The 26,714-nt window shown below is 50.3% G+C and overlaps 2 protein-coding genes across 3 annotated transcripts; both read left to right on the top strand.

The window, feature by feature from the left end:
- Positions 1 to 738: 738 nt before the first annotated feature.
- MDP1 (magnesium dependent phosphatase 1) lies at positions 739 to 13,890 on the top strand. 2 transcript variants are annotated; one of them, XM_060256746.1, is made up of 6 exons: positions 739 to 920; positions 2,176 to 2,236; positions 3,012 to 3,122; positions 9,132 to 9,239; positions 10,952 to 11,037; positions 13,672 to 13,890. In XM_060256746.1, exons 1-6 carry the CDS (start codon positions 881 to 883, stop codon positions 13,749 to 13,751), a joined length of 486 nt encoding a protein of 161 aa, XP_060112729.1. In that variant the 5' UTR covers positions 739 to 880; the 3' UTR covers positions 13,752 to 13,890. The 2 variants fall into 2 exon arrangements, with proteins under 2 accessions (XP_060112729.1, XP_060112730.1); XM_060256747.1 differs by lacking the exon at positions 3,012 to 3,122 and having other exon boundaries at positions 859 to 920.
- Positions 13,891 to 16,041: 2,151 nt separating this feature from the next.
- Positions 16,042 to 25,047, top strand: CHMP4A (charged multivesicular body protein 4A). The gene is made up of 6 exons (XM_060256501.1): positions 16,042 to 16,212; positions 17,637 to 17,786; positions 22,196 to 22,373; positions 24,553 to 24,667; positions 24,830 to 24,958; positions 25,027 to 25,047. The coding sequence occupies exons 1-6, from the start codon at positions 16,182 to 16,184 to the stop codon at positions 25,045 to 25,047; spliced, it is 624 nt and encodes a 207-aa protein (XP_060112484.1). The 5' UTR covers positions 16,042 to 16,181.
- The last annotated feature ends 1,667 nt before the right edge of the window (positions 25,048 to 26,714 follow it).

Raw genomic sequence — 26,714 nt, forward strand, 5'->3', positions numbered from 1 at the left:
GCAAAAGCGGGAGATCTCCAGACCCCACCTCAAGCTGGCAGCCCAAGTGTTCCGAAGAACAAGGAAACAAAACATCACCAAGGGTTGCCCAGTCCAATTCAAGAAATATCTGGGGACTTTGGGGGTGGAGCCAGGAGACATTAGGGGTGGAGCCAAGATCAAGGCTGTGACAAGCATCATTGAACTCCAAAGGGAGTTCTGGCCATCCCATTTAAAGGGACGGCACACCTTTTCGATTCCTTCCTTCCATAGGAAATCATGAAGGATAGGGGCACCTTCTTTTGGGGCTCATAGAATTGGACCCCCTGGTCCAAACTTTTTGAAACTTGGGGGGTATTTTGGGGAGAGGCACTAGATGCTATACTGAAAATTTGGTGCCTCTACCCCAAAAGACAACCCCACCCAAAGCCCCAGATACCCGCGGATCAATTCTCCATGATTTTCTATGGGAATAAATCTCCATAGGGAATAGCAGAGTTCCCAGCAAACATTTCCCTCCCCTCCCCCCCCCCCCCCCACTTTCTGACGACCCTGAAGCGGGGGGAGGGCCTCCAAACTGGGGGATCCCCTGCCCCCACCTGGGGATTGGCAACCCTCACACCTTGGGATAATAACGAACGATGCTACCGCTGCAAAATTGTTGGGGGTTTTGTTAAATAAGTTTTCTGAATGCACAAAGAGTGGGGTTTTCCTCGCGTGGCCCGCCGGGAGCAGCGGGGCTGGCGCGGAAGCAGTTAAGCGGGGCGCTTGGCGGCCACGTGGGGAGGGAGGGCGGGAGGCCAGAGGCTGCGGGGTGGGGCTGGCCCGCTCACAGCAGGAGGCAGCTGCCGGGTCGAGCCGCCCGCAGGCAGGGAAGGCAGAAGCCTCGAACGGGGCCGGGATGGGCGAGCGGCGGCCGTCGCTGGTGGTCTTCGACCTGGGTGCGTGTGAAGCCCGCCTCATCCCGGGCAGGCGGAGGGACGGGGAGGGGGGTCCTTCTTTCCTTCCTTAGTTGCGGGTCTGCTCTTGCACGTCGGAACGTTGTCCCCACGGGGATGGGCCTGAATTGGTAAGGGGGGGAGGTTGCAGGGTGCCCCCCCCCTTGCCCAAGAAAGCCGTGGCTGGATTCGAGGATTGGCGCCGCCCCTCTTGTTCCGGCACAGCTCCTGCGTGCCAGGCAGCAATCCAACAGGTGGAGCTTTCCTAACACCCCCCCCCCGGGTCGCTCTTTGTCGGTCGAAGGGCGGCCCGAAGCTCTGGCGGCGGTGTGCCAGGCAGCAATCCAACAGGTGGAGCTTTCTTTAACCCCCCCCCCCTCCATCGCTCTTTGTTGGTCGAAGGCGGCCCTGCAGCTGGCCAAAGGCTCTGGCGGCAGTGTGCCAGGCAGCAATCCAACAGGTGGAGCTTTCTTTAAACCCCCCCTCCATCGCTCTTTGTTGGTCGAAGGGCAGCCCCTCAGGTGACCCAAGGCTCTGGCAGCAGTGTGCCAGGCAGCGATCCAACAGGTGGAGCTTTCTTAACCCCCCCCCCCCCCCAATCACTCTTTGTTGGTTGAAGGGCAACCCCGCAGCTGACCAAAGGCTCTGGCGGCGGTGTACCAGGAAGCAATCCAACAGGTGGAGCTTTCTTAATCCCCCCCCCATCACTCTTTGTTGGTTGAAGGGCAACCCTGCAGCTGACCAAAGGCTCTGGCGGCGGTGTGCCAGGAAGCAATCCAACAGGTGGAGCTTTCTTAACCCCCCCCCCCCCCCATCACTCTTTGTTGGTTGAAGGGCAACCCCGCAGCTGACCAAAGGCTCTGGCGGCGGTATGCCAGGAAGCAATCCAACAGGTGGAGCTTTCTTAACCCCCCCCCCTCGCTCTTTGTTGGTCAAAGGGCGGCCCCTCAGGTGACCCAAAGCTCTGGCAGCAGTGTGCCAGGCAGCAATCCAATAGGTGGAGCTTTCCTAACCCCCCTCCCCAAATTGCTCTGTCGGTTGAAGAGTGGCCCTGCAGCTGGCCAAAGGCTCTGGTGGCGGTGTGCCAGGCAGCAATCCAACAGGTGGAAGTTCTCTAACCCCTCCCCCCCCCCCCGGCCACTCTTTATTTGTTGCCTGGCCGCCCTGTAGCCCTTCAGGAAGGGGGGACTGTACGATTTGCAGGGGAAGAAGATGGGGAGGGGGTTTCAAGCTGCTTTTCCCTCTCTGTGCTTTGCAGATTACACCCTCTGGCCCTTCTGGGTCGACACCCACGTGGACCCCCCTTTCCAGAAGGGCAGGTGAGACATGAAAGGAGGGGTGAGAAAGAAGAGGCGAGGGGGTTGCAAAAGAAAGCCGACACCAGGCTGGGGGGGGCCCCATGGCCCAGTGCAAAGGCTCCCTGGGAGGAGTGGGGGAGACACTTTTCCCCAAGAGAGCACCCCTTCCAAAATGTGTGCTAGGGAAAGCTGCACCTGTGGGGTTTTTGCCTGCTGTGCTGAGAACCTTTCCTCCCTCTGAGAGCCAGTTTGGTGTAGGCCGTGAAGTGTGCGGACTCTTATCTGGGAGAACCGGGTTTGATTCCCCTCTCCTCCACTTGCACCTGCTAGAATGGCCTTGGGTCAGCCAGAGCTCTGGCAGAGGTTGTCTTTGAAAGGGCAGTTTCTGTCAGGTGCTCTCTCGGCCCCACCCACCTCACAAGGTGTCTGCTGTGGGGGAGGAAGGGAAAGGAGTTTGTGAGCCGCTCTGAGACTCTGTCCTTGAAAGGGCAGCTGCTGAGAGAGCCCTCTCAGCCCCACCCACCTCACAAGGTGTCTGCTGTGGGGGGAGAAGGGAAAGGAGATTGTAGGCCGCTCTGAGTCTCTGTCCTTGAAAGGGCAGCCGCTGTGAGAGCTCTCTCACCCCCACCCACCTCAAAGGGTGTCTGCTGTGTGTGGGGGGAGGAGATTTGGGAGACTGTAAACCGCTCTGAGTCTCTGATTCAGAGAGAAGGGCGGGGTATCAATCTGCAGTCGTCGTCGTCTTCTTCTCTGAACCGGGCTCGGCCTCAGAGACTCGTGTCTGTGTCCTTCCCAGCAATGGCAACGTCTGGGACCGCAACGGGCAAGCTGTGAAGCTGTACTCCGAAGTCCCAGCTGTGCTGGAAAGGCTGCATCAAGAGGGGATCCCCATGGCCGCTGCCTCCAGGTGAGCCTGCATCCCCCTCCTCCTTCTCTAGGCACAATCCACAGTATTCCTGGCTGGATGGATGGTTCCACTTCAGGCCACGCATCCTCTTCCCTTACCTGGATTAGAAGCAGGCCTCGGATTCAGCAGGAGCTCGCAGGAGCACAGCTCCTGAACCTTTCTGAGGGTTTCCCCTTCCTCCCCCTCACCTACCTCCCTCGTCCATTAAATAGCAGGTGCAGCTGCATAACAATCCCTGGATTAAGAGAGCAGCCAGCCAGTCACCAGGAGCTTTGCCACGCCCCCAGCAGCCCTCATTGCTCCCTGGAGAAGCCTGTGCCACCCTTTCTCCACTTCTTATGTGATTTTGGGTGGCAGGTGGCTTACTGGCCTTTGACTGTTTTGGAGGGGGGGTGTGGCTAAGGAGAGCCCTGTTGAGTGAGGCCCAAGCAGGCCTCACCCTTCCGGGGCTCTCCTTTCTTGCATTGGGTTGTTTTTGGCTTGGGAGGGGTGGTATATGCTAATGAGTCACAGTGAGCTCCACCACCTAATTTTCTACAAAATGGCCCTTGATTAGAAGGACAGTGTCGCAGTAGAAAGGCTGGTGTTAGTGTTGCCAGTCTCCAGGTGGGGCCTGGAGATCTCCAGGAATTATAACTGATTTCCAAAGTGCAGAGATCGATTCCCCTGGGAAAGAAGGAGAGACTGGATTTATAGCCCGCCCTTCACTCGGAGTCTTAGAGCCACTTACAGTTCCCTTCTCCCACAACAGACAGCCTGTGAGGTGGATGGGGCTGAGAGAGCTCTCCCAGAACAGCTCTTGAGAGGAACAGCGCTTGAGAGAATTGTGACTGACTCACGGTCACACCAGCAGCTGCATGTGGAGGAGTGAGGAGTCAAACCCGGTTGTCCTAGATTAGAATTCACCGCACTTAACCACTACACCAAACTGGAGGATGGAGCAGTTTTGGTGAGAACCAGTTTGGTGTAGTGGTGACGTGCACGGACTCTAATCTGGGGGAACCGAGTTTGATTCCCCAAGTCTCCACTTGCAGCTGCTGAAATGGCCTTGGGTCAGCCGTAGCTCTCACAGAGTTTGTCCTTGAAAGGGCAGCTTCTGGGAGAGCCCTCTCAGCCCCACCCACCTCACAGGGTGTCTGTTGTGGGGGAGGAAGATAAAGGAGATTGGAAGCCAGTCTGATTCAGAAAGAAGGGTGGGGTATAAATCTGCAGTCCTCTTCTTCTTCTTTGAAGGGTGGAGTCTATGGCATTATACTCTGCTGAGGTCTCTCTCCTCTCCAAACCCCGCTCTTCCCAAGTTTCACTCCAGAAATCTCCAGGTATTTCCTAACCCAGGGCTGGGATCTACATTTACTCTTTGCCCCACTCCGATCCCAGATTTTTTTTGTGACCCAGTCCTGTTTGTTCAAAAGCAGTTATTCAAAAACTGCTAACTCCCAGGTAAAATGTTCGGACGATTTATTTTATCTTTTTACTATGTTTGTCGTTCGGGTCTCACCGAGAATGCAGCAAATTTATTTCTGTTTAAAGGCTACGCACAGTGAGTCAGCACAATTAACATTTGACATTCAGTAACAAGTACGTTTGGATTCTAGAAGCAGATATACTTACAGCAATAGTTAATGGGAAATTAAAAAAAATGGGCTAATCAAAGATGGGAGAAATTATATGATTGGATACAAAATAGAGTTAAAGATGAGAAAAGCAAGTAAGGGGTTAAAATTGGTAAGCAACGATTAATAGAGGAGAAATATATGAAAAAGGAATGGTTGAACATAACATATGAAGCTGTCTTATACTGAATCAGACCCTTGGTCCATCAAAGTCAGTATTGTCTTCTCAGACTGGCAGCAGCTCTCCAGGGTCTCAAGCTGAGGATTTTCACGCCTATTTGCCTGGACCCTTTTTTGGAGATGCCAGGGATTGAACCTGGGACCTTCTGTTTCCCAAGCAGATGCTCCACCACTGAGCCACAGTTCCTCCCCAAAACTCTGCTGTGGATAGTAAATACATTAAGTATTGTAGGTATTTATGAAACCATCTACTTTTGCTCTCTGTTTTAATAATGTAGCGGTTATCTGTATTTTGTCGTTTTTGTCGGTGGTTTTTGTCTGTTGATTTTTAACTGGATGGTGAATTAGGATATTATAATAAGATGTATGGTAAAAAGACGTCACGTAATTGAAGAATTTATAATCAATAAAAAAAATTAATTGGGGAAAAGAAAAAAAGGAGAGAGAGAATGTCGCAAATTTATTTCTGTTTGCATTCTTGATCGCCCTGGGCCCAAGGCGGACGACGCAGGGGGAGTCAGTGCAATTAACAACAATTTGACATTCAGTAACGAGCACGTTTGGATTCTAGAAGTCTGGAACTGCCCGAAAGAAAACAGCATAGCTAAGTATTAACACGACACGTTCAGGCTTCATTAAGCAGTCCAGACATTACGTAATTAGTTACCTATTTACAATAAGGCGTGCTCAGCAGTATAGACGATAGTCCCCCGGGGGTCATTTCGTCGAAAAAGAGGTGCCGGAGCTCAATAGCACAACTCATTTGTGCACACCTCTGACATCGCCGGAAGGCGGACTAAATTCTGTCAGCTCAGCATCTTCCTTCCAATGCTTCTTGAATTATAACTGTCGTCATAAAACCTTACTTCCACCGTGCTTCTTAAATTACTTTCTCCTGTGTGGCCGCAGAGGCATGGGGAAGATTTCCCTCTGTCTGCTTGATGTGTTTTGGTTATCTTCCTTTTTTGGGGGGCGGGGGCGGGAATATTAGGAAGTCTGTCAAATCTTAAAGAGTTCAGCAAAATTCTCACGGGGGGTTTGAACAACGGAGCCCAGAAACAAGTATTGGGGCGAGGGGGAGAGAAAGAAAGAGCACCATGAAATTTAGAGAAGGGATGTCAAACATGCAGCTTGGGGGCCAAATCAGGCCCACGGGGGGGGCTCCTATCAGGTCCCTGAGGAACTGGCTGTCCTCTGCCTCCTTCTCCCTCTCTCTTGCTTCCTTCTGCATCACAGCTTGCTTTGCCAGGCTTGCTGAATCACACAGGAGCCTCTGTTTTCTCTGTTGGCTGAGGCTCCTCCCTTGGGGAGGGAAGGAGAGCTTGCTTTGCCAGGCTCTTTCAATCGTACAGCAGAGCTACTGAGCCAAGCCTCTCTTCCTTCTATTGCTGAGGCTCCTTCCCCAGCAGGAAAGAGCCGGAGCTTCCTTTGCCCAGTTCCCTGGATCCCATGGGAGAGATGCAAAGAGAGCACCTTTAAGACCAACGAGTGCTAATGTCCTAAGCATGTTTGGTTTTACTTTTTTAAATCTTTAATTGTGTTTGCCTGTGTGCTTTATACGGTTTGTATCTCTGCTACCGGACATTACATTTCATGGCCCACATGGTCTGCCCCGACAAGGTCTCATTTATGTCAGGTCCAGCCCTCGTAACAAATGAATTCGACACCCCGGATTTAGAGGTTCTGGCACTCCACTCCTGTGAGCTCCTGCCCACAATGAGGCTTGAGAGTCTCCATAATTTCTCCGTGTAAGTTTATGAACCCATTTTGTGTACCGTGCAGCCTTATTACCAATGCAGGGAAATCTTCTTTAACGGTTCAGGTTTTTTTTTTTTTATATATAAATATTTTTATGTTTTATTGACTTTTGTACAATTGGCCATTACAGCATATGAATGTTGGAATTACAAATAACCCTCCCCCCCCCCACCCTCCCCATCTTCTCTTAGTCTTTTCCCCTCAGCCAAGGGCACAGAGTCCTGATCTTCCACTGAATGTCCTTCCTTGCTTCTCCTGAGATCCACTCTAAATAAGGGTTCCATCTGGTCTCGATTTCCTTGACTTTATCTTCCCACGTGGAATCCTTGTTGATTGTTGCCACGATGTCAGACTGTATGTAATCAAACAAATAGCTGTGCCAGATTTCTATTGACCATTTACTTTTATCTTTCCACCCAAGGCGATGACCGCCTTCCCCGCTAGTATCATTGCCTTGACAAGGTTTTGAGTGGGTCTACTTAGTGCCGGACTTCCTATTGTGCTTAACAACATCATATTAAAGCCAATGGTTAATGGTACATTGCAGACTTTGGTACATTGCAGACTTTTCTAATACATTGAATAATTTCCCCCCAAAAGGGTTTAACCTCTTCACACTCCCACCACATATGTGCAAACCAACCCTTAAATTGTTTGCAATGCCAGCACTTGGAGCTCATTCCTGGGAATATATTGGCTATTTGTGCGGGAGTTTTGTACCATTTTGTGAAAAATTTATATTCCAGTTCTTTAAATTTGATTACTTTAATCCTTTCTAGACCTTCCAAGATTTTCCCAGCCAACCCCTCTGTTAACTGACCTTCATGACTCCAAATCTTTTGTAAATGTACTATTATTTTATCTTTATTTGAAATCATTTTCCTGTATAGTAACCCCACTAGACCCTTCCTTTGTTTGGCCATTACTTTATATATCTCTTCCATTGGAGTGTCTAACCAAAGCTCTCCCTTTTCACTGATCTTCTTAACTCTCTTATGCAAGCCTGCTATGTTTAACGGTTCAGTTATGCCTTAAGAGCCCCATGGCGCAGAGTGTTAAAGCTCAGTACTGCAGTCCTAAGCTCTGCTCACGACCTGAGTTCGATCCCTGGCGGAAGCTGGGCTTTCAGGTAGCTGGCTCGAGGTTGACTCAGCCTTCCATCCTTCCGAGGTCTGTCAAAGGAGTCCCCAGCTTGCTGGGAGGAAAGTGTAGATGACTGGGGAAGGCAATGGCAAATGACCCAGTAAAAAGTCTGCCGTGAAAACGTTGTGAAAGCGACGTCACCCCAGAGTCGGAAACGACTGGTGATTGCACAGGGGACTACCTTTACCTTTATTTTATATTTTGCTTTTAGAGAGCTCCATGGCATAGAGTGTTAAAGCTGCAGTACTGCAGTCGGAGCCCTCTGCTCATGACCTGAGTTCGATCCCAGCGGAAGCTGGTTCAAGTAGCCGGCTCAAGGTTGACTCAGCCTTCCATCCTTCTGAGGTCGGTAAAATGAGTCCCCAGCTTGCTGGGGGGAAAGTGTGAAAGACTGGGGAAAGCAATGGCAAACCACCCCGTAAAAAGTCTGCTGTGAAAACGTTGTGAAAGCAACGTCACCCCAGAGTCGGAAACGACTGGTGCTTGCACAGGGGACCTTTCCTTTCCTATGCCTTGTTTGGAGGAGGTCAGGAGAGGGGGAGTTTTCCTGATTTTCTTGGGCTGTTCCACATGGCAAGAGCCACAACAGAGAAAGCCTGTGGATGGACAATGATTTTACCCATTTGCAGGTTGGCATGAATGTTGCGGAGTCTTACGAGCAAAAATTCTACTTTGTGAGCTGCTGGCGTTCGAGTTGTGAGCTGTTGCACAAATTAGCGTGTTCTGGGGTCCTCCTTCCTGAGCTAAGACAAAAACGTGTGTGCTGGAAGCTAAAGATCTGTGAACTAGCTCACGCTCACTCAGCTTAGAGGGAACGCTGGTTGGCACCAATGGCAACGTGAGTGAAGTTGTTCCGGTGGAACATAGGGAGAGAGGCAGTCTCTCAAAGAAGAGGGGCCAAAGCCATGAAAGGTTTTGTATGCGATAGCCGGTACCTTAAACTGGGCCTGGTAACAGATGGGCAACCAAGGCAGCGTCTGCAGAATGAGAGTAAAATATACGTGCTCTGCCTAACTCCCGCTAATGGCCGAGCCAGTTCTGAACCAGGTGGAGTTTCCAAGTTGATTTTGAGCGCATTGCAGGAGGAAAATCGCATTGCGTTAATAGAAAATGCAGACAGCAAACAGATAATATGTCCTGTACTCAGTGAAATAGTCCACTTTATAGTCAACTTCCCAAACCATTGTGTTGCGTTATAGCTGTATTATCTTGTAGCACTTTATAGCCCTCTTATCTCACTGTGTCACTAATGGATGTGAAGTGGTCTTTCACAGGCACCCCTAAACCTGGTCCTTATCTCCACTTCTTCTCCCAGGACAGGTGAAGTCCAGGGGGCCAATCAGCTCCTGGACCTCTTCAGCCTGGATCGCTTCCTCCGCTACAAAGAGATCTACCCAGGCAGCAAAGTCACCCACTTCCAGAGGTAAGGAACCCCCTACCTCATCCATCCTTGGAAGAAGAAGTAGAAGATATTGGATTTATATCCCGCCCTATACTCTGAATCTGAGTCTCAGAGCGGTTACAGTCTCCTTTACCTTCCCCTCCCCACCACAGCAGACACTCTGTGAGGTGGGTAGGGCTGAGAGAGCTCTTTACAGCAGCTGCCCTTTCAAGGACAACTCTGCAAGAGCTACGGCCGACCCAAGGCCATTCCAGCAGGATCAAGTGGTGGAGTGGGGAATCAAACCCGGTTCTCCCAGATAAGAGAGCTCTGGCTGACCCAAGGCCATTCCAGCAGCTGCAAGTGGAGGAGTGGGGAATCAAACCCAGCTCTCCCAGATAAGAGTCCACGCACTTAACCAGAATACAAACCCCGCACATAGGTGGAGGTTTTATCATTGCTTTTTTGACGGCAATGATAGTATCCGTGTGCAATTTGGGAAAAAATGCAGTTTCTTGGTGATTCCCTCACACGCACACCCTTCCTTTACCAAATTGGTTGGCTGAAAACCCATTCTGGAGGTTGGGAGCGTGAACCCAAGAGAAGCCATGTTGGATCAGAAGCCCATCCAGTCCAACGCTCTGTGTCACACAGTGACCAAAAAAACCCAGGCACCATCAGGCGGTCCATCAGTGGGGCCAGTACACTAGAAGTCCTCCCACTGTTGCCCCCCCAAGCACCAAGAATACAGAGCATCATTGCCCCAGACAGAAGAACATGAGAGAAGCCATGTTGGATCAGGCCAATGGCCCATCCAGTCCAACACTGTGTCACACAGTGGCCAAAAAAATCAAGGTGCCATCAGGAGGTCCATCAGTGGGTCCAGGACAGCAGAAGCCCTCCCACTATGCCCCCCCCAAGCACTAAGAATACAGAGCATCACTGCCCCAGACAGAGAATTCCATCAATATGCTGTGGCTAATAGCCACTGATGGACCTCTGTTCCTTATGCTTATCCAATCCCCTCTGGAAGCTGTCTATGCTTGTAACCACCGCCACCTCCTGAGGCAGTGAATTCCACATGTTAATCACCCTTTGGGTGAAGAAGGACTTCCTTTTATCAGTTCTAGCCCGACTGCTCAGCAATTTCATGGAGGTCATTTTCGCACTCACCTTCCGCCGGCGCGACCCCCCTCTTCACCACGCAGGATCTGCGCGGATTTCGCACTAAACGCTGCGGAGCAGCCAGAAAAGCCGGAAGCTCCCGTCGCAAAAGCCGCACAAACGCCAAACTGCTTTTTGGCGGTTTCAGTTTGAGTGGCTTTTGCGCCGGGAGCTTCCGGCTTTTCTGGCTGCTCCGCAGCGTTTAGTGCGAAATCCGCGCAGATCCTGCGCGGTGAAGAGGGGGGACGCGCCGACGGAAGGTGAGTGCGAAAACGACCGGAGTGTCCACGAGTTCTTGTATTGTGAGGAAGGGAGAAAAGGACTTCTTTCTCTGTCTTCTCTCTCCCATGCATTATCTTGTAAACCTATCTCATGTCACCCCGCAGTCGCCGTTTCTCCAAGCCAAAGAGCCCCAAGCATTTTAACCTTTCTTCATAGGGAAAGTGTTCCAACCCTTGCATCACTCTAGTTGCCCTTTTCTGAACTTTTCCCAGTGCTAGAATCTCTTTTTTGAGGTGCGGTGACCATAATTGTACACAGTACTCCAACTGCCGCTCTCACGCCTCCCTCCCTTATCTGCTTCACATCAGGTTGTCTCAGAAGAGCCGGGTCCCTCTTTCCCAGATGCTCTTCTTTGATGACGAAGACCGGAACATTCGTGACGTCAGCAAATTAGGTACCTGCAAGTCTGCCTATTCGGCTCCCCTACTCTGACTGGGGCCGCCCCTTGGGTGAATGGTCTTGTCTTTTGCTTTTGTATACTTGTGTTTTCTGACCTGGATAGCCCAATCGTAGCAGATCTCAGCAGCTAAGCGGGGTCCACCCGGGCTAGTATTTGGATGGGAGACCTCCTATAGCAGGGTCATGACGCGGAGGTGGACAATGGCCAACCACCTCTGAATGTCTCTTGCCTTTAACCCCCCCCCCTCCGGAGTCACCATAAGTCATCATGAACTCAGGACACATAACTCTTGGCACATAGGCTCTGGTCTTACACCGACCTTGATCAATTCTGGATATAAGAACATAAGAGAAGCCATGTTGGATCAGGCCAATGGCCCATCCAGTCCAACACTCTGTGTCACATAAGAACATAAGAGAAGCCATGTTAGATCAGGCCAATGGCCCATCCAGTCCAACACTCTGTGTCACATAAGAACAGAAGAGAAGCCATGTTGGATCAGGCCCATGGTCCATCCAGTCCAACACTCTGTGTCGCAAAAGAACATAAGAGAAGCCATGTTGGATCAGGCCAGTGGCTCATTCAGTCCAACATTCTGTGTCACAGAAGAACATAAGAGAAGCCCTGTTGGATCAGGCCAATGGCCCATCCAGTCCAACACTCTGTGTCACAGAAGAACATAAGAGAAGCCATGTTGGATCAGGCCAATGGCCCATCCAGTCCAACACTCTGTGTCACATAAGAACATGAGAGAAGCCATGTTGGATCAGGCCAGTGGCCCATCCAGTCCCTCACTCTGTGTCACATAAAGACACAAGAGAAGCCATGTTGGATCAGGCCAGTGGCCCATCCAGTCCAACACTCTGTGTCACATAAGGACATGAGAAGCCATGTTGGATCAGGCCAAAGGCCCATCCAGTCCAACACTCTGTGTCACATAAGAACCTACGAGAAGCCATGTTGGATCAGGCCAATGGCCCATCCAGTCCAACACTCTGTGTCACATAAGGACTTAAGAGAAGCCATGTTGGATCAGGCCAATGGCCTATCCAGTCCAACACTCTGGGTCACATAAGAACATAAGAGAAGCCATGTTCAATCAGGCCAATGGCCCATCCATTCCAACACTCTGTGTCACACAGTGGTCAAACCACCACCACCCAAGTGACATCAGAAGGTTCACAAGTGGATCTAGAAGCCCTTCCCCTTTGCCTCCCCCCAAGCACCAAGAATACAGAGCATCACTGCTCCAGACAGTTCCAATAATATACTGTGTCTAATAGCCACTGATGGGCCTCTGCTCCATATTTTTATCCAATCCCCTCTTGAAGCTGGCTATGCTTGTAGCTGCCGCCACCTCCTGTGGCAGTAAATTCCACATGTTAATCACCTTTTGGGTGAAGAAGTACCTCCTTTTATCCGTTCTAACCCGACTGCTCAGCAATTTCATGGAGTGCCCACGAGTTCTTTTATTGTGAGAAAGGGAGAAAAGGACTTCTTTCTCCACTTTCTCCATCCCAGGCATAATCTTGTAAATCTCTATCATGTAGCCTACAATAAGACACTGGAGGCAATATGTAGGCACTTGATTAGGACATAAGGCTGTAGAATAAGAAGCCTCAAGAATATCTTTAGGCCTTTGTCACTTCATTAAATTTCCTTGTTGTCTAGCATTGTTCTATTGTTTTATTGCATTCTGTATTATGAGCCGATATGTGTACTTACCTTTCTGACCTCTGAAGAAGACCAGTCTAGGCCGAAACTAGAGTTGCCAATCCCCAGGTGGGGGCAGGGGATCCCCCGGTTTGGAGGCCCTCCCCCCGCTTCAGGTCATCAGAAAGTGGGGGGAGGGGGGAAACGTCTGCTGGGAACTCTATTATTCCCTATGGTGACTTATTCCCATAGGAAATAATGGAGAATTGATCCGTGGGTATCTGGGGCTCTGGGTGGGCTGTTTTTTGAAGTAGAGGCACCACATTTTTCAGCATAGCATCTAGTGCCTCTCCCCAAAATACCTCTAAAGTTTCAAAAAGATTGGACCAGGGGGTCCAATTCTATTAGCCCCCAAAAGAAGGTGCCCCTATCCTTCATTATTTCCTATGGAAGGAAGGCATTTAAAAAGGTGTGCGGTCCCTTTAAATGTGATGGCCAGCACTCCCTTTGGAGTTCAATTATGCTTGTCATGCCCTTGCTCCTGGCTCCACCCCCAAAGTCTCCTTGCTCCACCCCCAAAGTCCCCAGATATTTCTTGACTTGGGACTTGGCAACCCTAGCCGAAACGTTTCAGGTCAAGTTAAGTTAAGTGGGCTCCCATTGTGGTTTTATGATTGTATGAAGGATAGAGGCTAAATGGTTGTAGCTTTCTATAATAAATGCATGTATGTTTGCTTATGATTTATTATACAGTTTGCTTTTAATGTCTGGCCCTTTAATTGCATATTAACCTTTTAGGTTTCTCACTCCAGTTTTTGGGCTAAGTTTCTTTCTCCTCTCTTTTTTCTTGACGCACATTCCACCATGTTTTTAAGCTTGTTCAGCTATTGCTTATTCTCCTGAAAGAACCGTGTATATTTCTCTTTGAATTCCTAGTTCCTTTAATCCTCTTGTTCTTTTCTTGCTTCCGCCCAGGGGTCACGTGTATTCGCGTCCGCAACGGCATGAACCTCTCTCTCCTCAAGACGGGTCTGGAAGCCTTTGCCCGCTCCTGAAGTATCACCACCTCACAACTCCCTCCTTCAAAGCCTGCCATTTCCCCCACTCCCCTCCGCTTCTCTTTTCACACATGGGGGATGCGTGCAGGGGAGTTGAGGGCTCTGATGCCGTCCAATAAACCCTTACTGCTACCCCGTGGTGTGCTTCTGTGTGTCTCTCTTTGAGCTGCTGTTCACCTCATCCAGCGTGGAAAGCATCGAGATTTCAAGCGGGTAAAAGACCACTTTGAGGAAAAGCTGGAGCTGGGGACTCATCACACCCACCTTCCTTTGTGGTGGCTCATTTCTTGCCCGTCAGTATTTTTATTTTTTATTTTATTCGATTTGTATCCCGCCCTCCCCACCGAAGCAGGCTCAGGGCGGCTTACAACATAAAACCCCAAGAACAATAGATTAATAGTATTAAAATACACATTCAATAATAAATAACAATAATTAAAACAGTTAAAACAGAAAACAGATTATTAAGTTGGTGCTATTCTGATGGCGGCGGCCTTCTTCCACGGCACTTAAATACCGGTGTCAGTCAATTGTATGCCAGGCCCTCACTTCATCTGGTAATTGGTTCCACCATCAGGGGGCTATGATTGAGAAGGCCCTGTCTCTAGTGGATTTCAATCAGTAATGCTATAAGACTTGCTGTGAGGGGAAGGAAAGGAGTCTCTCAACCTCCTTTGAACCACCTATGTCAGAGGTGGCCAACAGTAGCTCTCCAGATGTTTTTTGCCTACAACTCCCATCAGCCCCAGCCATTGGCCATGCTAGCTGGGGCTGATGAGAGTTGTAGGCAAAAAACATCTTGAGAGCTACCGTTGGCCACCCTGACCTATGTTATGGTAATACCTGCTTTCAGGTGTAGAATTGGAAAGCACACTCCATTTGCACTAGCCTGCTGGAAGCCTCTAAGCAAGGATGCACAGGCTGGGTTCTGGTTATTACTTAGTGAGGAATGCACTTGGTCAGAGAGACAACACAGTGTGGGAGAGATCTGGGGTTTGTGATTTTATTTTTTAATTTAGTGGAGATTTTTTTCAACTATTATCGTGAGCTGCCTTGAACCCCAAGGAAAGGTGGGACTTAAATGTTTTAATAAATGAAATTTTCACATGCTCCAAAGATGCAAGCCGGTTGGATAGGATGGGGTAGCAGTTCACCGTTGGACTATGGAGAGCCGGGTTCGAAGCCGGCTGGGGGGACAGTCATACGCTCTCAGCCTCACCTACTTCACAGCGTTGGCGTGAGGATAACATGGAGATGAGGAGAATTATGTCAGCTGCTTTGGGTTCCTGTTATAGAGAAAGGTGGGGTCTGAATAAAGTTTTAAAAAAATGTTTAATCAAGGTGGTCACTGGAGAGTCGAATTTAACAGAACTGGAGATATTAATGGGGTGGATAGACAGGAGTCTCTGTCTTAGCTCCTCAGGGTGCCTGGTAAGAATTGTTCTCTCTTCACCTGTGGAATGTCAGAAGTCCTTCAACTGTTGAACGTCCTGCAGGGTGCTGCCCCCAAGACAGGGAAGGGACTCAAGCAAAAAGAAGATATTGTGTGAGTGTGTGTTTGTGTTATGACTTAATGGCCACCTGATGTATTGCAGTGGCTTAAAAACAGATGTCCTTCAAAGGAAGTTTTGCATCCCTCCAAAATAGTCCCCAGCCTTAAATGAAATAGGTCAGGACCACTTTGAAAAAAATAAAAAGGCGGCTCCTTTAAGGCCGAAAGGCCTGTCACGTGATTTCGCGTTCTACAAGCCCTCGCTGGCTACGCTTTTGGTCACGTGCTCAGAAACAGTCTAAAGAGATAAAGCAAAAAAGGGGGGTTTTATATAATCTTCACTTCTGGCTCCCAATCTTTTTTTCCACAGCAGAAATAAAAGGGAAATCCTTACAAAGGGCAAGACGACTGGCTCCTTGCAGTGCACTTTGAACTAATCAGGGCTTTTTTTTTTAGCAGGAACGCAGCTCCGGCCAGCTTGGTGTCAGGGGGTGTGGTCACCTAACATGCAAGTTCCTGCTGGGCTTTTCTACAAAAAAGCCCTATGCAAAATCATGGAGGCTCGGGGGTGTGGCCTAATAAGCAAATGAGTTCCACCTGGGCCTTTTCTACAAGAAAAGCCCTGGAAACAATTACGAAACCATTCAAATGCTTCTTTTTGGAAAAACCTGCAAACCTCTGCAAGGAAAGGAAGTGCCATGAATGGTCGGAGTCCAGGATTCCCATGGATTCCTATGGAATCTCTCCCCCTGTTAACCCGCATATAGAGAGGCTCTCCCCCCGCCAGCGGCGATTGAGAACCCGACTTCGTCATGTCAAACTGAAGACTGCAGCCTCGCGGCAGCTCTCCCCCCTCCCCTACTCATGTGACGGGGCGGAGTCCGAGAGGTGGGTGAAGCCGGAAGAAGAAGGGGAGCAAATTCCCAGGAGGAGAGATGAGCGGCTTGGGGAAGCTTTTCGGGAAGGGTGAGGCTTTTTCATTTCCTTCTTTCCCACCCCCCGGAGGGAGATGGTAGCGCCTAGTCCTCCTAGGGGGGTCGTGGAGACTCGGGAGCAACCAAGTGCTCTGGAGGGGCGGTAGAGAAAAGGGAATGTTGGACGGGAAAGGAGAAGAGCGACAGCCAAGAAATGGCTGTTCCATTAAAAAAAAAATTGATCCAAATTCCCTCTTTGATGGAGAAGGAAGCACAAGACTTCCGGGGGGGTGGGCAGGTGGAGGGTTCATTTCCATCTGTGGTGCCCCCCCCCCTTTTCCCATGCTTGTTTTTCTGCGGGTAGGACTGTACCAGTTCACCCCTTTTGAATGCAAGAGAATTGCTCACTGACTGGGGCAGAGTATGGATGCTGGGAAAAGCCCATAATGCACTGGGCTTTGGCTTGAGTCTCCCAGAGAAGCAGTGTGGCGGTCTGGACCGCTGCACCAGGATCTAGGAGACCCGAGTTCGAATCTCCGCTCTGTCGTGGAAGCTCACTGGGTGACCCTGGGCCTCTCACACCCTCTCAACCTAATTGTTGTGAGGATAAAATGGAGGAAAAGAGGATGAAGTAAGACATTTGGGGTCCCTGCTGGGGAGGTAACGGAAATATTTCCTTCTGCAGCTCTTCTAGGGAGCGGTTCTTGCCCCATCTTTAGGCCAAGGTGCACGACAACTGGAGACTTTACAGGCAGAGGTGGAATTCCAGCAGGAGCTCCTTTGCATATTAGGCCACACCCTCCTGATGTAACCAGTCCTCCAGGAGCTTACAAGGCTCTTTTTTGTAAGCTCTTGGAGGATTCGCCACGTCAGGGGGGCATGACCTAATATGCAGAGGAGCCAGTCTGGTGTAATGGTTAAGTGTGCGGACTCTTATATGGAAGAACCGGGTTGGATTCCCCACTCCTCCACTTGCACCTTCTGGAATAGCCTTGGGTCAGCCATAGCTCTCGCAGAGCTGTCCTTGAAAGGGCAGCTTCTGGGAGAGCCTTCTCAGCCCCACCCACTTCACAGGGTGTCTGTTGTGGGGAAGAAGGGAGAGGAGATTGTAGGCTGCTCTGAGCCTCTGTCCTTGAAAGGGCAGCTTCTGGGAGAGCTCTCTCAGCCCCACCCACCTCACAGGGTGTCTGTTGTGGAGGAGGAAGGGGAAGGAGATTGTAGGCCACTCTGAGCCTCTGCCCTTGAAAGGGCAGCTTCCATAAGACCTCTCTCAGCCCCACCCACCTCACAGGGTGTCTGTTGTGGGGGAGGAAGATAAAGGAGATTGTGAGCCGCTCTGAGTCTCTGATTCAGAGAGATGGGTGGGGTATAAATCTGCAATTCTTCTTCTTCTCCTCCTGCTAGAATCCCAACCCTGCTTACAGGTGTTCCTGTTATCCCCTTTCCTAAATCCTGCCTCTCTCCGTCCCTTTCTAGGCAAGAAGGCCAAAGCGCCTACCCCGCAAGAGGCCATCCAGAAGCTGCGGGAGACCGAGGAGGTGCTGGTCAAGAAACAAGAGTTCTTGGAGCAGAAGATCCAGCAGGAGCTGCAGGCAGCCAAGAAACATGGGACCAAGAACAAGAGGGGTAATTGCGGGAGGGAGGGCAGGCTGGGAAAGCGTGGATGAGGAAGAGGCACAAAAGCAGATTCTTGGGGGGGCGGGGGGGGGACAGGCACCGCTGGTATGTAAACGATGGTTGCATAGGGTTGCCAATCCCCAGGTGGGGGTAGGGGATCCCCCGGTTTGGAGGCCCTCCCCCTGCTTCAGGGTCATCAGAAAGCAGGGTGGGGGGAGGGAAATGTCTGCTGGACACTCCATTATTCCCTAAGGAGACTGATTCCTGTTTTCTGAGGTAGAGGCACCAAATTTTCAGCATAGCATCCGATGCCTCTCTTCAAAACACCCTCCAAGTTTCTAAAGGATTGGACTTGGGGGATCCCGTTCTATGAGTCCCCAAAGAAGGTGCCCGATCCTATCCATTATTTCCAAAGATGGCAGACATTTAAAGGTGTGCTGTCTCTTTAAATGTGTTGGCCAGAACTCCCTTTGGAGTTCAATTATTCTTGTCACAACCTTGCTCCTGGCTCCACCCTCAATGTTTGCTGTCTCCACCCCCAAAGTCCCCGGATATTTCTTGAATTGGACCTGGCAACCGGCGTTCCCTCCAAGCTGAGTTAGCGTGAGCTAGCTCACAATTTTTTCGCCTCCAGCTCACACATTTTTGTCTCAGCTCAGGAAAAATGGCCCCAGAGCAAACTAAGGAATGCAGTTAGCTCGCAATGGAGAATTTTTGTTTGCAAGACTCCCCAGCTTAGAGGGAACATTGCTGGCAACCTTACGGTTCCTTAAGAGGAACGAAGACTAAATAAGGATGGGAGGAAGGTTGAGGGTTGAGAGAGGGCAAGCTTGGAGTCTAAGAGAGACATTATCCCCTTAGAATTGATGGGGAGAGGTGTGACGGGAGGTCACCTGGGTAGGCGTTTTCAGCTGCTCCGTAGCTCCTAGAGTCCAGCTGGTTCAGAAGACAGGCTTGGCCAGCAGGCCTCCACTGGGAGATGTTAGGAGGAAAAAGAAGACAGTGCGCGACAATATCGGCCGCCCACAGCGTTTAAAGCTATTTAAATGTATTAAAATACATTCAGGACTTTGTTGTCATTGAAGACAGTCAAAATGGCAGAGGGTGGAAGGGACTTCCTGTGTTCACTTCCTGGTATTTCCCCTCCTAATAATATTTATTTAACACTACAGAACCCAGTGGCACCTTGAAGACAAATAAGGTTTTATTCAGGGTGTGAGCTTTCTTGTGCATGCACGCTTCCTCAAACAGTATCAGTGTGCGTTCACACGAATGCTCACACCCTGAATAAAACGCCGTTGGCCTTCAAGGCGCCCCGGACTCAAACTTCGTTCCTCTCCTTCATGCCAACACGGCTTCCCACTTGGATCTATTTAACGCTTCAGTGATGCAAGTGTAGAAATATCATTTAAAAGCACAGATTTCCCTTACTGATAACAGAACTGAAAGCCAAGCTCTTTTCCTAGCCAGTGCTACTCTGAGTCCACATTAATGGAAGAGTGGTTCTGAGTGTGCATAAAAATGACCAGGCACCAAACTTTGACCCGTTGTTATTGCTGTGGTGCAGTAGTGGAGCCTTTGCTTAGCATGCAGAAGGTCCCAGGCTCAATCCCCAGCATCTCCAGCTAAAAGGCTCAGGTAGTCGGTGATGGGAAAGACCTCTGCCTGAGACCCTGGAGACTAAAGGAGAAGGGCTGTGGCTCAGTGGCAGAGCCTCTGCCTGGTATGCAGAAGATCCCAGGTTCAATCCCCGGCATCTCCAGTTAAAAGGACCAGGCAGGAGGTGATGGGAAAGACCTCTGCCTGAGACCCTGGAGACTAATGGAGAAGGGCTGTGGCTCAGTGGTAGAGCATCTGCCTGGCATGCAGAAGGTCCCAGGTTCAATCCCCAGCATCTCCAGTTAAAAGGACCAGGCAGGAGGTGATGGGAAAGACCTGCCTGAGACCCTGGAGACTAAAGAAGAAGGGCTGTGGCTCAGTGGTAGAGCATCTGCTCGGCATGCAGAAGGTCCCAGGTTCAATCCCCGGCATCTCCAGTTAAAGGACCAGGCAGGAGATGATGGGAAAGACCTCTGCCTGAGAACCCAGAGAGAATATTCAGTTAAGAACATAAGAGAAGCCATGATGGATCAGGCCAGTGGCCCATCCAGTCCAACACGCTGTGTCACACAGTGGTCAACAAAATTTGGCTTTCACAAAACGTTGTGAAAGCAGCGTCACCCCAGAGTCGGAAACGACTGGTGCTTGCACAGGGGACCTTTCCTTTCCTTATTTTGGGGGGAGGGGGGTTGTTTGCTTGCATCCTAATTCTAAAACGATGGAATTTCTTCCCATGGGAGACTCATCTATACCTCCCTCTATCAGAGTCTTCTACCACCAGGTGAAGACTTTTTTGTTAGGTTTGGTGCACCTCAGTAACTGCAATACTCCTTCGCCCTGGTTTTGGTGTCGAATGTTTGTGTTTTAGTGAACTCCATTATACTTTTTAAATGTTGTTTTTAATGTTTAAGCGTTTTAATATGATCATGTGTGCCATCTTGGGGATCATAACTGGGTGGAAAGGTGGCATAATGGCAAGGAAAGGTCCCCTGTGCAAGCACCAGTCGTTTCCGACTCTGGGGTGATGTTGCTTTCACAACGTTTTCATGGCAGACTTTTTACGGGGTGGTTTGCCATGGCCTTCCCCAGTCCTCTACACTTTCCCCCCAGCAAGCTGAGGACTCCTTTGACCGACCTCGGAAGGATGGAAGGCTGAGTCAACCTCGGGCCGGCTACCTGAATCCAGCTTCTGCTGGAATCGAACTCAGGTCATGAGCAGAGAGTTCAGACCACAGTACTGCAGTACTGCTGCTTTACCACTCTGCGCCACAAGGCCGCTACAAGGTGTAATAAATAGGTGTTAAATAAAATAAATAATGCTGCATTAAGAAGTCTTGTAGAAAATAGGCCCAGTTTACATAATTCTGGTTCTCCTGAATTAAAGCACCTTTAAGACCAACGAGTGCTAATGTTTTAAGCATCTTTTTAAGTTTTTTTTAAAAAAATCTTTAATTGTGTTTGTCTGTGTCCTTTATAAAGTTTATATCTCTGCTACCTCATCTTAAATAGGTACACACTTGGCCCGGTCCAACGTGGTTCAGCCCAACAAGGTCTCACTTATGTCAGATCCGGCCCTCATGCGTTTGACACCCCTGTCCCACATGATCATTACTCATAGATGGCATCAGGCCAAACATATGGACATATGAAGCTGCCTTATACTGAATCATACCCCCCCTTAGTCCATCAAAGTCAGTCTTGTCTACTCAGACTGGCAGTGGCTCTCCAGGGTCTCAAGCTGAGGTTTTTCACACCTACTTGCCTGGACCCTTATTTGGAGATGCCGGGGATTGAACCTGGGACCTTCTGCTCACCAAGCAGATGCTCTACCACTGAGCCACCGTCCCTCCCCATATCTGTACCATCCAATGTTCCCTCTAAACTGCGGAGTCTTCTGAGCAAAAATTCTGCTTTGTGAACTGCTGGCATGGAAGTTGTGAGCTGCTGGCATGAATTAGTTTGCTCTGGGGCCATTTTTCCGGAGCTGAAACAAAAATGTGTGTTCTGGAGGCTAAAAAATTGTGAGCTGGCTGCCACTCACTCAGCTAAGAGGGAACACTGGAAGGGCTAGGAACCCTCCTCCCCTTTCCCCACAACGTTGGAGATTATCAAGTGCCTGGAGGGTTATCAAGCTCTTGGAGGAGTGGCTACATCAGGGGTGTGTGGCCTAATATGCAAAGCAGCTCTTGCTAGAAACTCTTGGAAGAGTGGCTACATCAGGGAGGTGTGGCCTAATATGAAAAGGAGCTCCTGCTAGAAGCTCTTGGGGGATTGGCTACATCAGGGGGTGTGGCCTAATATGCAAAGGAGCTCCTGCTAGAAGCTCTTGGGGGATTGGCTACGTCAGGGTGTGTGGCCTAATATGCAAAGCAGCTCTTGCTAGAAGCTCTTGGGAATTGGCTACATCAGGGGTTGTGGCCTAATATGCAAAGCAGCTCTTGCTAGAAGCTCTTGGGGATTGGCTACATCAGGGGGTGTGGCCTAATATGCAAAGGAGCTCCTGCTAGAAGCTCTTGGAGGAGTGGCTACGTCAGGGTGTGTGGCCTAGTATGCAAAGCAGCTCCTGCTAGAGGCTCTTGGGGGATTGGCTACATCAGGGAGGTGTGGTCTAATATGCAAAGGAGCTCCTGCTAGAATCCCACCCCTGATGCTGCCCCTTTGGGGTACCCTGATTCCAAGCTGGTTAGAGCTTTCAGGTGGGCAGCCGGGCTTCAGGGAAGAAAGGGGCACGATGGGGTGAGGAGGGGACAGGACGGGTTCACCTCGATCTTGGGATCGGGCAGCCCTTGGTATTCCCACGTCCCTTTTCCTCCTTTCAGCGGCTTTGCAGGCCCTCAAGCGGAAGAAGCGCTACGAACAGCAGCTGGGCCAGATCGATGGCACCCTCTCCACCATCGAGTTCCAGCGGGAGGCGCTGGAGAACGCCACCACCAACACCGAAGTGCTCAAGACCATGTCGGATGCCGCCCGGGCCATGAAGGAGGCCCACCAGCACATGTGCGTACCGCCGGGGGTGTGGAGGGGGGGGTGACTTTTGGAAGAGAACTCTGCCCTGAGGTGGGGGGGGGGCAAGAAAGGTTGAGAGCAGGGGTGGCCAAGCTGTGGCTCCTTCACACATATTATGTGGCTCTTGAAACCCCCACCGCCCCGTTGGCTGGCTTGGAGAAGGCATTTCTCTCTTCAAATCACTTCTCCATGCCAAGCCAGCCAGCTGCTTGGAGAATGCATTTAAAGTTGCTTTCTTTCCACCTCTCTCTCCTTCCCCCCTTCCCATCTATTTTCCTTCCTCCCTCCCTCCCCATTTCCTCCCTCCCTCCCTCCCTCCCTTCCTTCCTTCCTTCCTTCCTTCCTTCCTTCCTTCCTTCCTTCCTTCCTTCCTTCCTTCCTTCCTTCCTTCCTTCCTTCCTTCCTTCCTTCCTTCCTTCCTTCCTTCCTTCCTTCCTTCTCTCAAACATCAGATATTTATTCTGTGTGGCTCTTACGTTAGGCAAGTTTGGCCACCCCTGGTCTAGAAGAAAGAGGAACCTGCATGCCAAGTGGGAAGGTGGGACGTGTTTTGGACTACAAAGTCTCATTGACGGAATCTTCTCCTTGAAGGCAACTTTGAGTTCCGCAGTGGCACGTCCCAATTCTTGTTGGAAGGCTGTTTCCACAAGGGAGCTTTGCCTAATCTTGCATTCCATATCTCTGTATTAGCATTGTATTATTGTCTTTTCCAGGCTTGTCTTCTTATCGTACAATAACCTCAATTTAGTCATTTTAGCTTCTAAGGAGAATTCAGACTTAATTTGATCTAGGACCCACTTAAGAACATAAGAGAAGCCATGTTGGATCAGGCCAATGGCCCATCCAGTCCAGCACTCTGTGTCACATAAGAACATAAGAGAAGCCATGTTGGATCAGGCCAGTGGCCCATCCAGTCCAACACTCTGTGTCACATAAGAACAGAAGAGAAGCCATGCTGGATCAGGCCAATGGCCCATGCAGTCCAACACCGCATCACACAGTGGCCAAAAAACCAGGCACCATCAGGAGGTCCACCAGTGGGGCCAGGACACTAGAAGCCCTCCCACTGCTGCACCCCCCCCCAAGCACCAAGAATACAGAGCATCACTGCCCCAGACAGAGTTCCAACAATACGCTGCGGCTAACAGCCACTGATGGACCTCTGCTCCAGATGTTTATCCAATCCCCTCTTAAAGCTGGCTATGCTTGTAGCCGCCACCACCTCCTGTGGCAGTGAATTCCACATGTTAATCACCCTTTGGGTGAAGAAGGACTTCCTTTTTACCATTCTAACCCAACTGCTCAGCAATTTCATCGAATGCCCACTAGTTCTTGTATTGTGAGAAAGGGAGAAAAGGACTTCTTTCTCTACTTTCTCCATCCCATGCATAATCTTGTAAACCTCTCTCATGTCACCCCGCAGTCAACGTTTCTCCAAGCTAAAGAGCCCCAAGCGTTTTAACCTTTCTTCATAGGGAAAGTGTCCCAACCCTTGAATCATTCCAGTTGCCCTTTTCTGCACTTTTTCCAATGCTATAATATTTGTCTTTGTGGTGCACCATGGTATCTATACGACTCTCCTCTAACACCACATTCCAAATGAAACAGCACCTTTCTTGGCACCCGCCAACTGTTTTTAAAAACTGGGCGGAACTGGGTGGGGCTTGTGCCCAGCAGGGTTTCTGATTGGCCTTTGGAGGTCTGATTGCCTGAGCAGATTTGTTATAACCGCGGCACAAGGATCTTCTCTGTGTCATTGACAGCCGTGTGTATACAGTAAAACACTTTTGAACTATACGTTCCTTTTAAAAGGCATCCTGGTAAAAAGGTGCTGCCTGAAATGCTGAACAGGTAGTATTAGAATTGTTCATGACCTCACTTTCTGGCATTTTGTGTCGGCTCCGCCTCTTGCAGCAGCCATTTTGTAATTGAGCCCACCACCTTTTCTCGGAATTCCAAAGGTGCTCGTAGGCCCAAAAAGGCCAGGAACCCCTTCTGTGTACAAATACCGCCTTGAATTCTTACATTTCCCTTTCCACCTTCCTGACATTGCCTTGTCCTCTTTCGGAGAGGGCGGAGCTTCATCACTCAGGCTCCTCCCTCTCAGGGGCGGAGCAGAGTTTGGCCCAATCCTATAGCGGCCCTTCCTTTTCTCCCTGCTCCTCTCCAGGGACATCGACAAAGTGGACGACCTGATGTCTGAGATCACGGAGCAGCAAGATATCGCCCAACAGATCTCGGACGCCATCTCTAAGCCCGTCGGCTTCGGGGACGACGTGGATGAGGTGAGGAGGGGTCATTCCTGAGCAGTGGGGCTTTGGCGGCTCTCTGGATGCCCCATTTCATGTGGGGCTGGGCCTTGAGGCCCCCTGGGGTGGTGCTTGCATGGGAGGCAGTGGGGTTGCTGCTGGAGCCCCATGTTAACCGCTGGTCTTTGTTGCTGACAGGATGAGCTGCTGGCCGAGCTAGAAGAGATGGAACAGGAAAGCCTGGACAAGGAACTTCTGAATGTGGGGGAGCCGACCCCCGTCCTTCCCAGCGTGCCTGCCTCTCACCTCCCCAATGTCCCAGGTATAGTGGGGGGCAGAAAGCCGTCTTCCGGATTCTCACTGGGCCTTAAGATCCCATTAAACCCTCTGCGCAGTTCACTGCTGGGGTGGCCTAAATGTTATAAAGCCAGTTTGAGTGAGAGAGCCAGTTTGGTGCAGTGGTGAAGTGTGCGGACTCTTATCTGGGAGAACCGGGTTTGATTCCCCACTCCTCACTTGCACCTGCTGGAATGGCCTTGGGTCAGCCACAGCTCTCGTAGGAGTTGTCCTGGAAAGGGCTTCTATGAGAGCTCTCTCAGCCCCACCCACCTCACAGGGTGTTTGTTGTGGGTGGGGGGGGGGGGAAGGTAAAGGAGATTGTGACCACTCTGAGATTCAGAGTTTAGGGCGGGATATAAATCCAATCACTTCTGCAATAAAGCCACAGTTGCCTATGGTAGCAACAGGGCTTTTTTTTTTTTTTAGCCAGAACGCACCGGAGCACAGCTGATTTGGTGTGGGGTGTGTGGCCTAATATGCAAATGAGCTCCGGCTTGTAGAATCTTGTAAGGAAAGCCCTGTGGGAAATAACGGGTGATACCAGGGGGTGCGGCCTTATATGCAAATGAGCTCCTGGGTTTTTTTTTTCCCCCTACAAAAATAAGTCCTGGTAGCAAGAGAAACTAGAAGGTGTCTGGGGAGGGGGTATTCTTCTGGCCTTCTCCCTGCCACTCACAGGCGCCCTCCCTGAGTCTATAATGGAAGAAACGTCAGGGTGAAACTATAAACGCTAGTGCAGGTGTGGCCAATGGTAGAAGATACTGGATTTATATTCCACCCTCCACTCCGAAGAGTCTCAGAGCGGTTCACAATCTCCTTTCCCTTCCCCCCCCCCCCCACAACAGACACCCTGTGAAGTAGATGAAGATATTGGATTTATATCCCGCCCTCCACTCCGAAGAGTCTCAGAGCGGCTCACAATCTCCTTTCCCTTCCTCCCCCACAACAGAAACCCTGTGAGGTAGATGAAGATATTGGATTTATATCCCGCCCTCCACTCTGAAGAGTCTCAGAGCGGCTCACAATCTCCTTTCCCTTCCTCCCCCACAACAGAAACCCTGTGAGGTGGGTGGGGCTGAGAGGGCTCTCACAGCAGCTGCGCTTTCAAGGACAACCTCTGCCAGAGCTACGGCTGACCCAAGGCCATTCCAGCAGCTGCAAGTGGAGGAGTGGGGAATCAAACCCGGTTCTCCCAGATAAGAGTCCGCACACTTAACCACTACACCAAACTGGCTACACCAGCACGGCCAATGGCTGGGGCTGATGGGAGTTGTAGGCAAAAAAACATCTGGAGAGCTACCGTCGGCCACCCCTGCACTAGTCTATCAAATATTTATTACAAGAAGATAATGAGGTGATAAGAAAAACCCTATGGCCTCTGCTTCTAAGTAGCCTCTAATTCTGAGAAATTCTGAGTCTATAATGAGAAATACAAGTCTGCACATAAGCACTCGATGAAAGAATTCATTACAGTCTGTTCGCTGACGTTTTGGTTAAGGAGTCGCACGCAGACTCTTAACCTTTAAAAAGTGCCTGTGCGCACTGCAGTCTTGGGGCATGTGCACCCCAGCGGGCACTACGCTCTCAAAATCTTTCAACAATCCCTGGGCCAAAAGAAGTACGACTGGCCACCAGCGGGGCTTTTTCTGTGGTGGCCCCCACGTGGTGGAATGCCCTTCCGGAAGAAAGCAAGAGCCCTGCAGGACCTGGTACAGTTCCGCAGGGCCTGCAAGACCAAAGTCTT

Source organism: Heteronotia binoei, chromosome 15, assembly GCF_032191835.1.
Source record: "Heteronotia binoei isolate CCM8104 ecotype False Entrance Well chromosome 15, APGP_CSIRO_Hbin_v1, whole genome shotgun sequence".
NCBI lineage: Eukaryota > Metazoa > Chordata > Lepidosauria > Squamata > Gekkonidae > Heteronotia > Heteronotia binoei.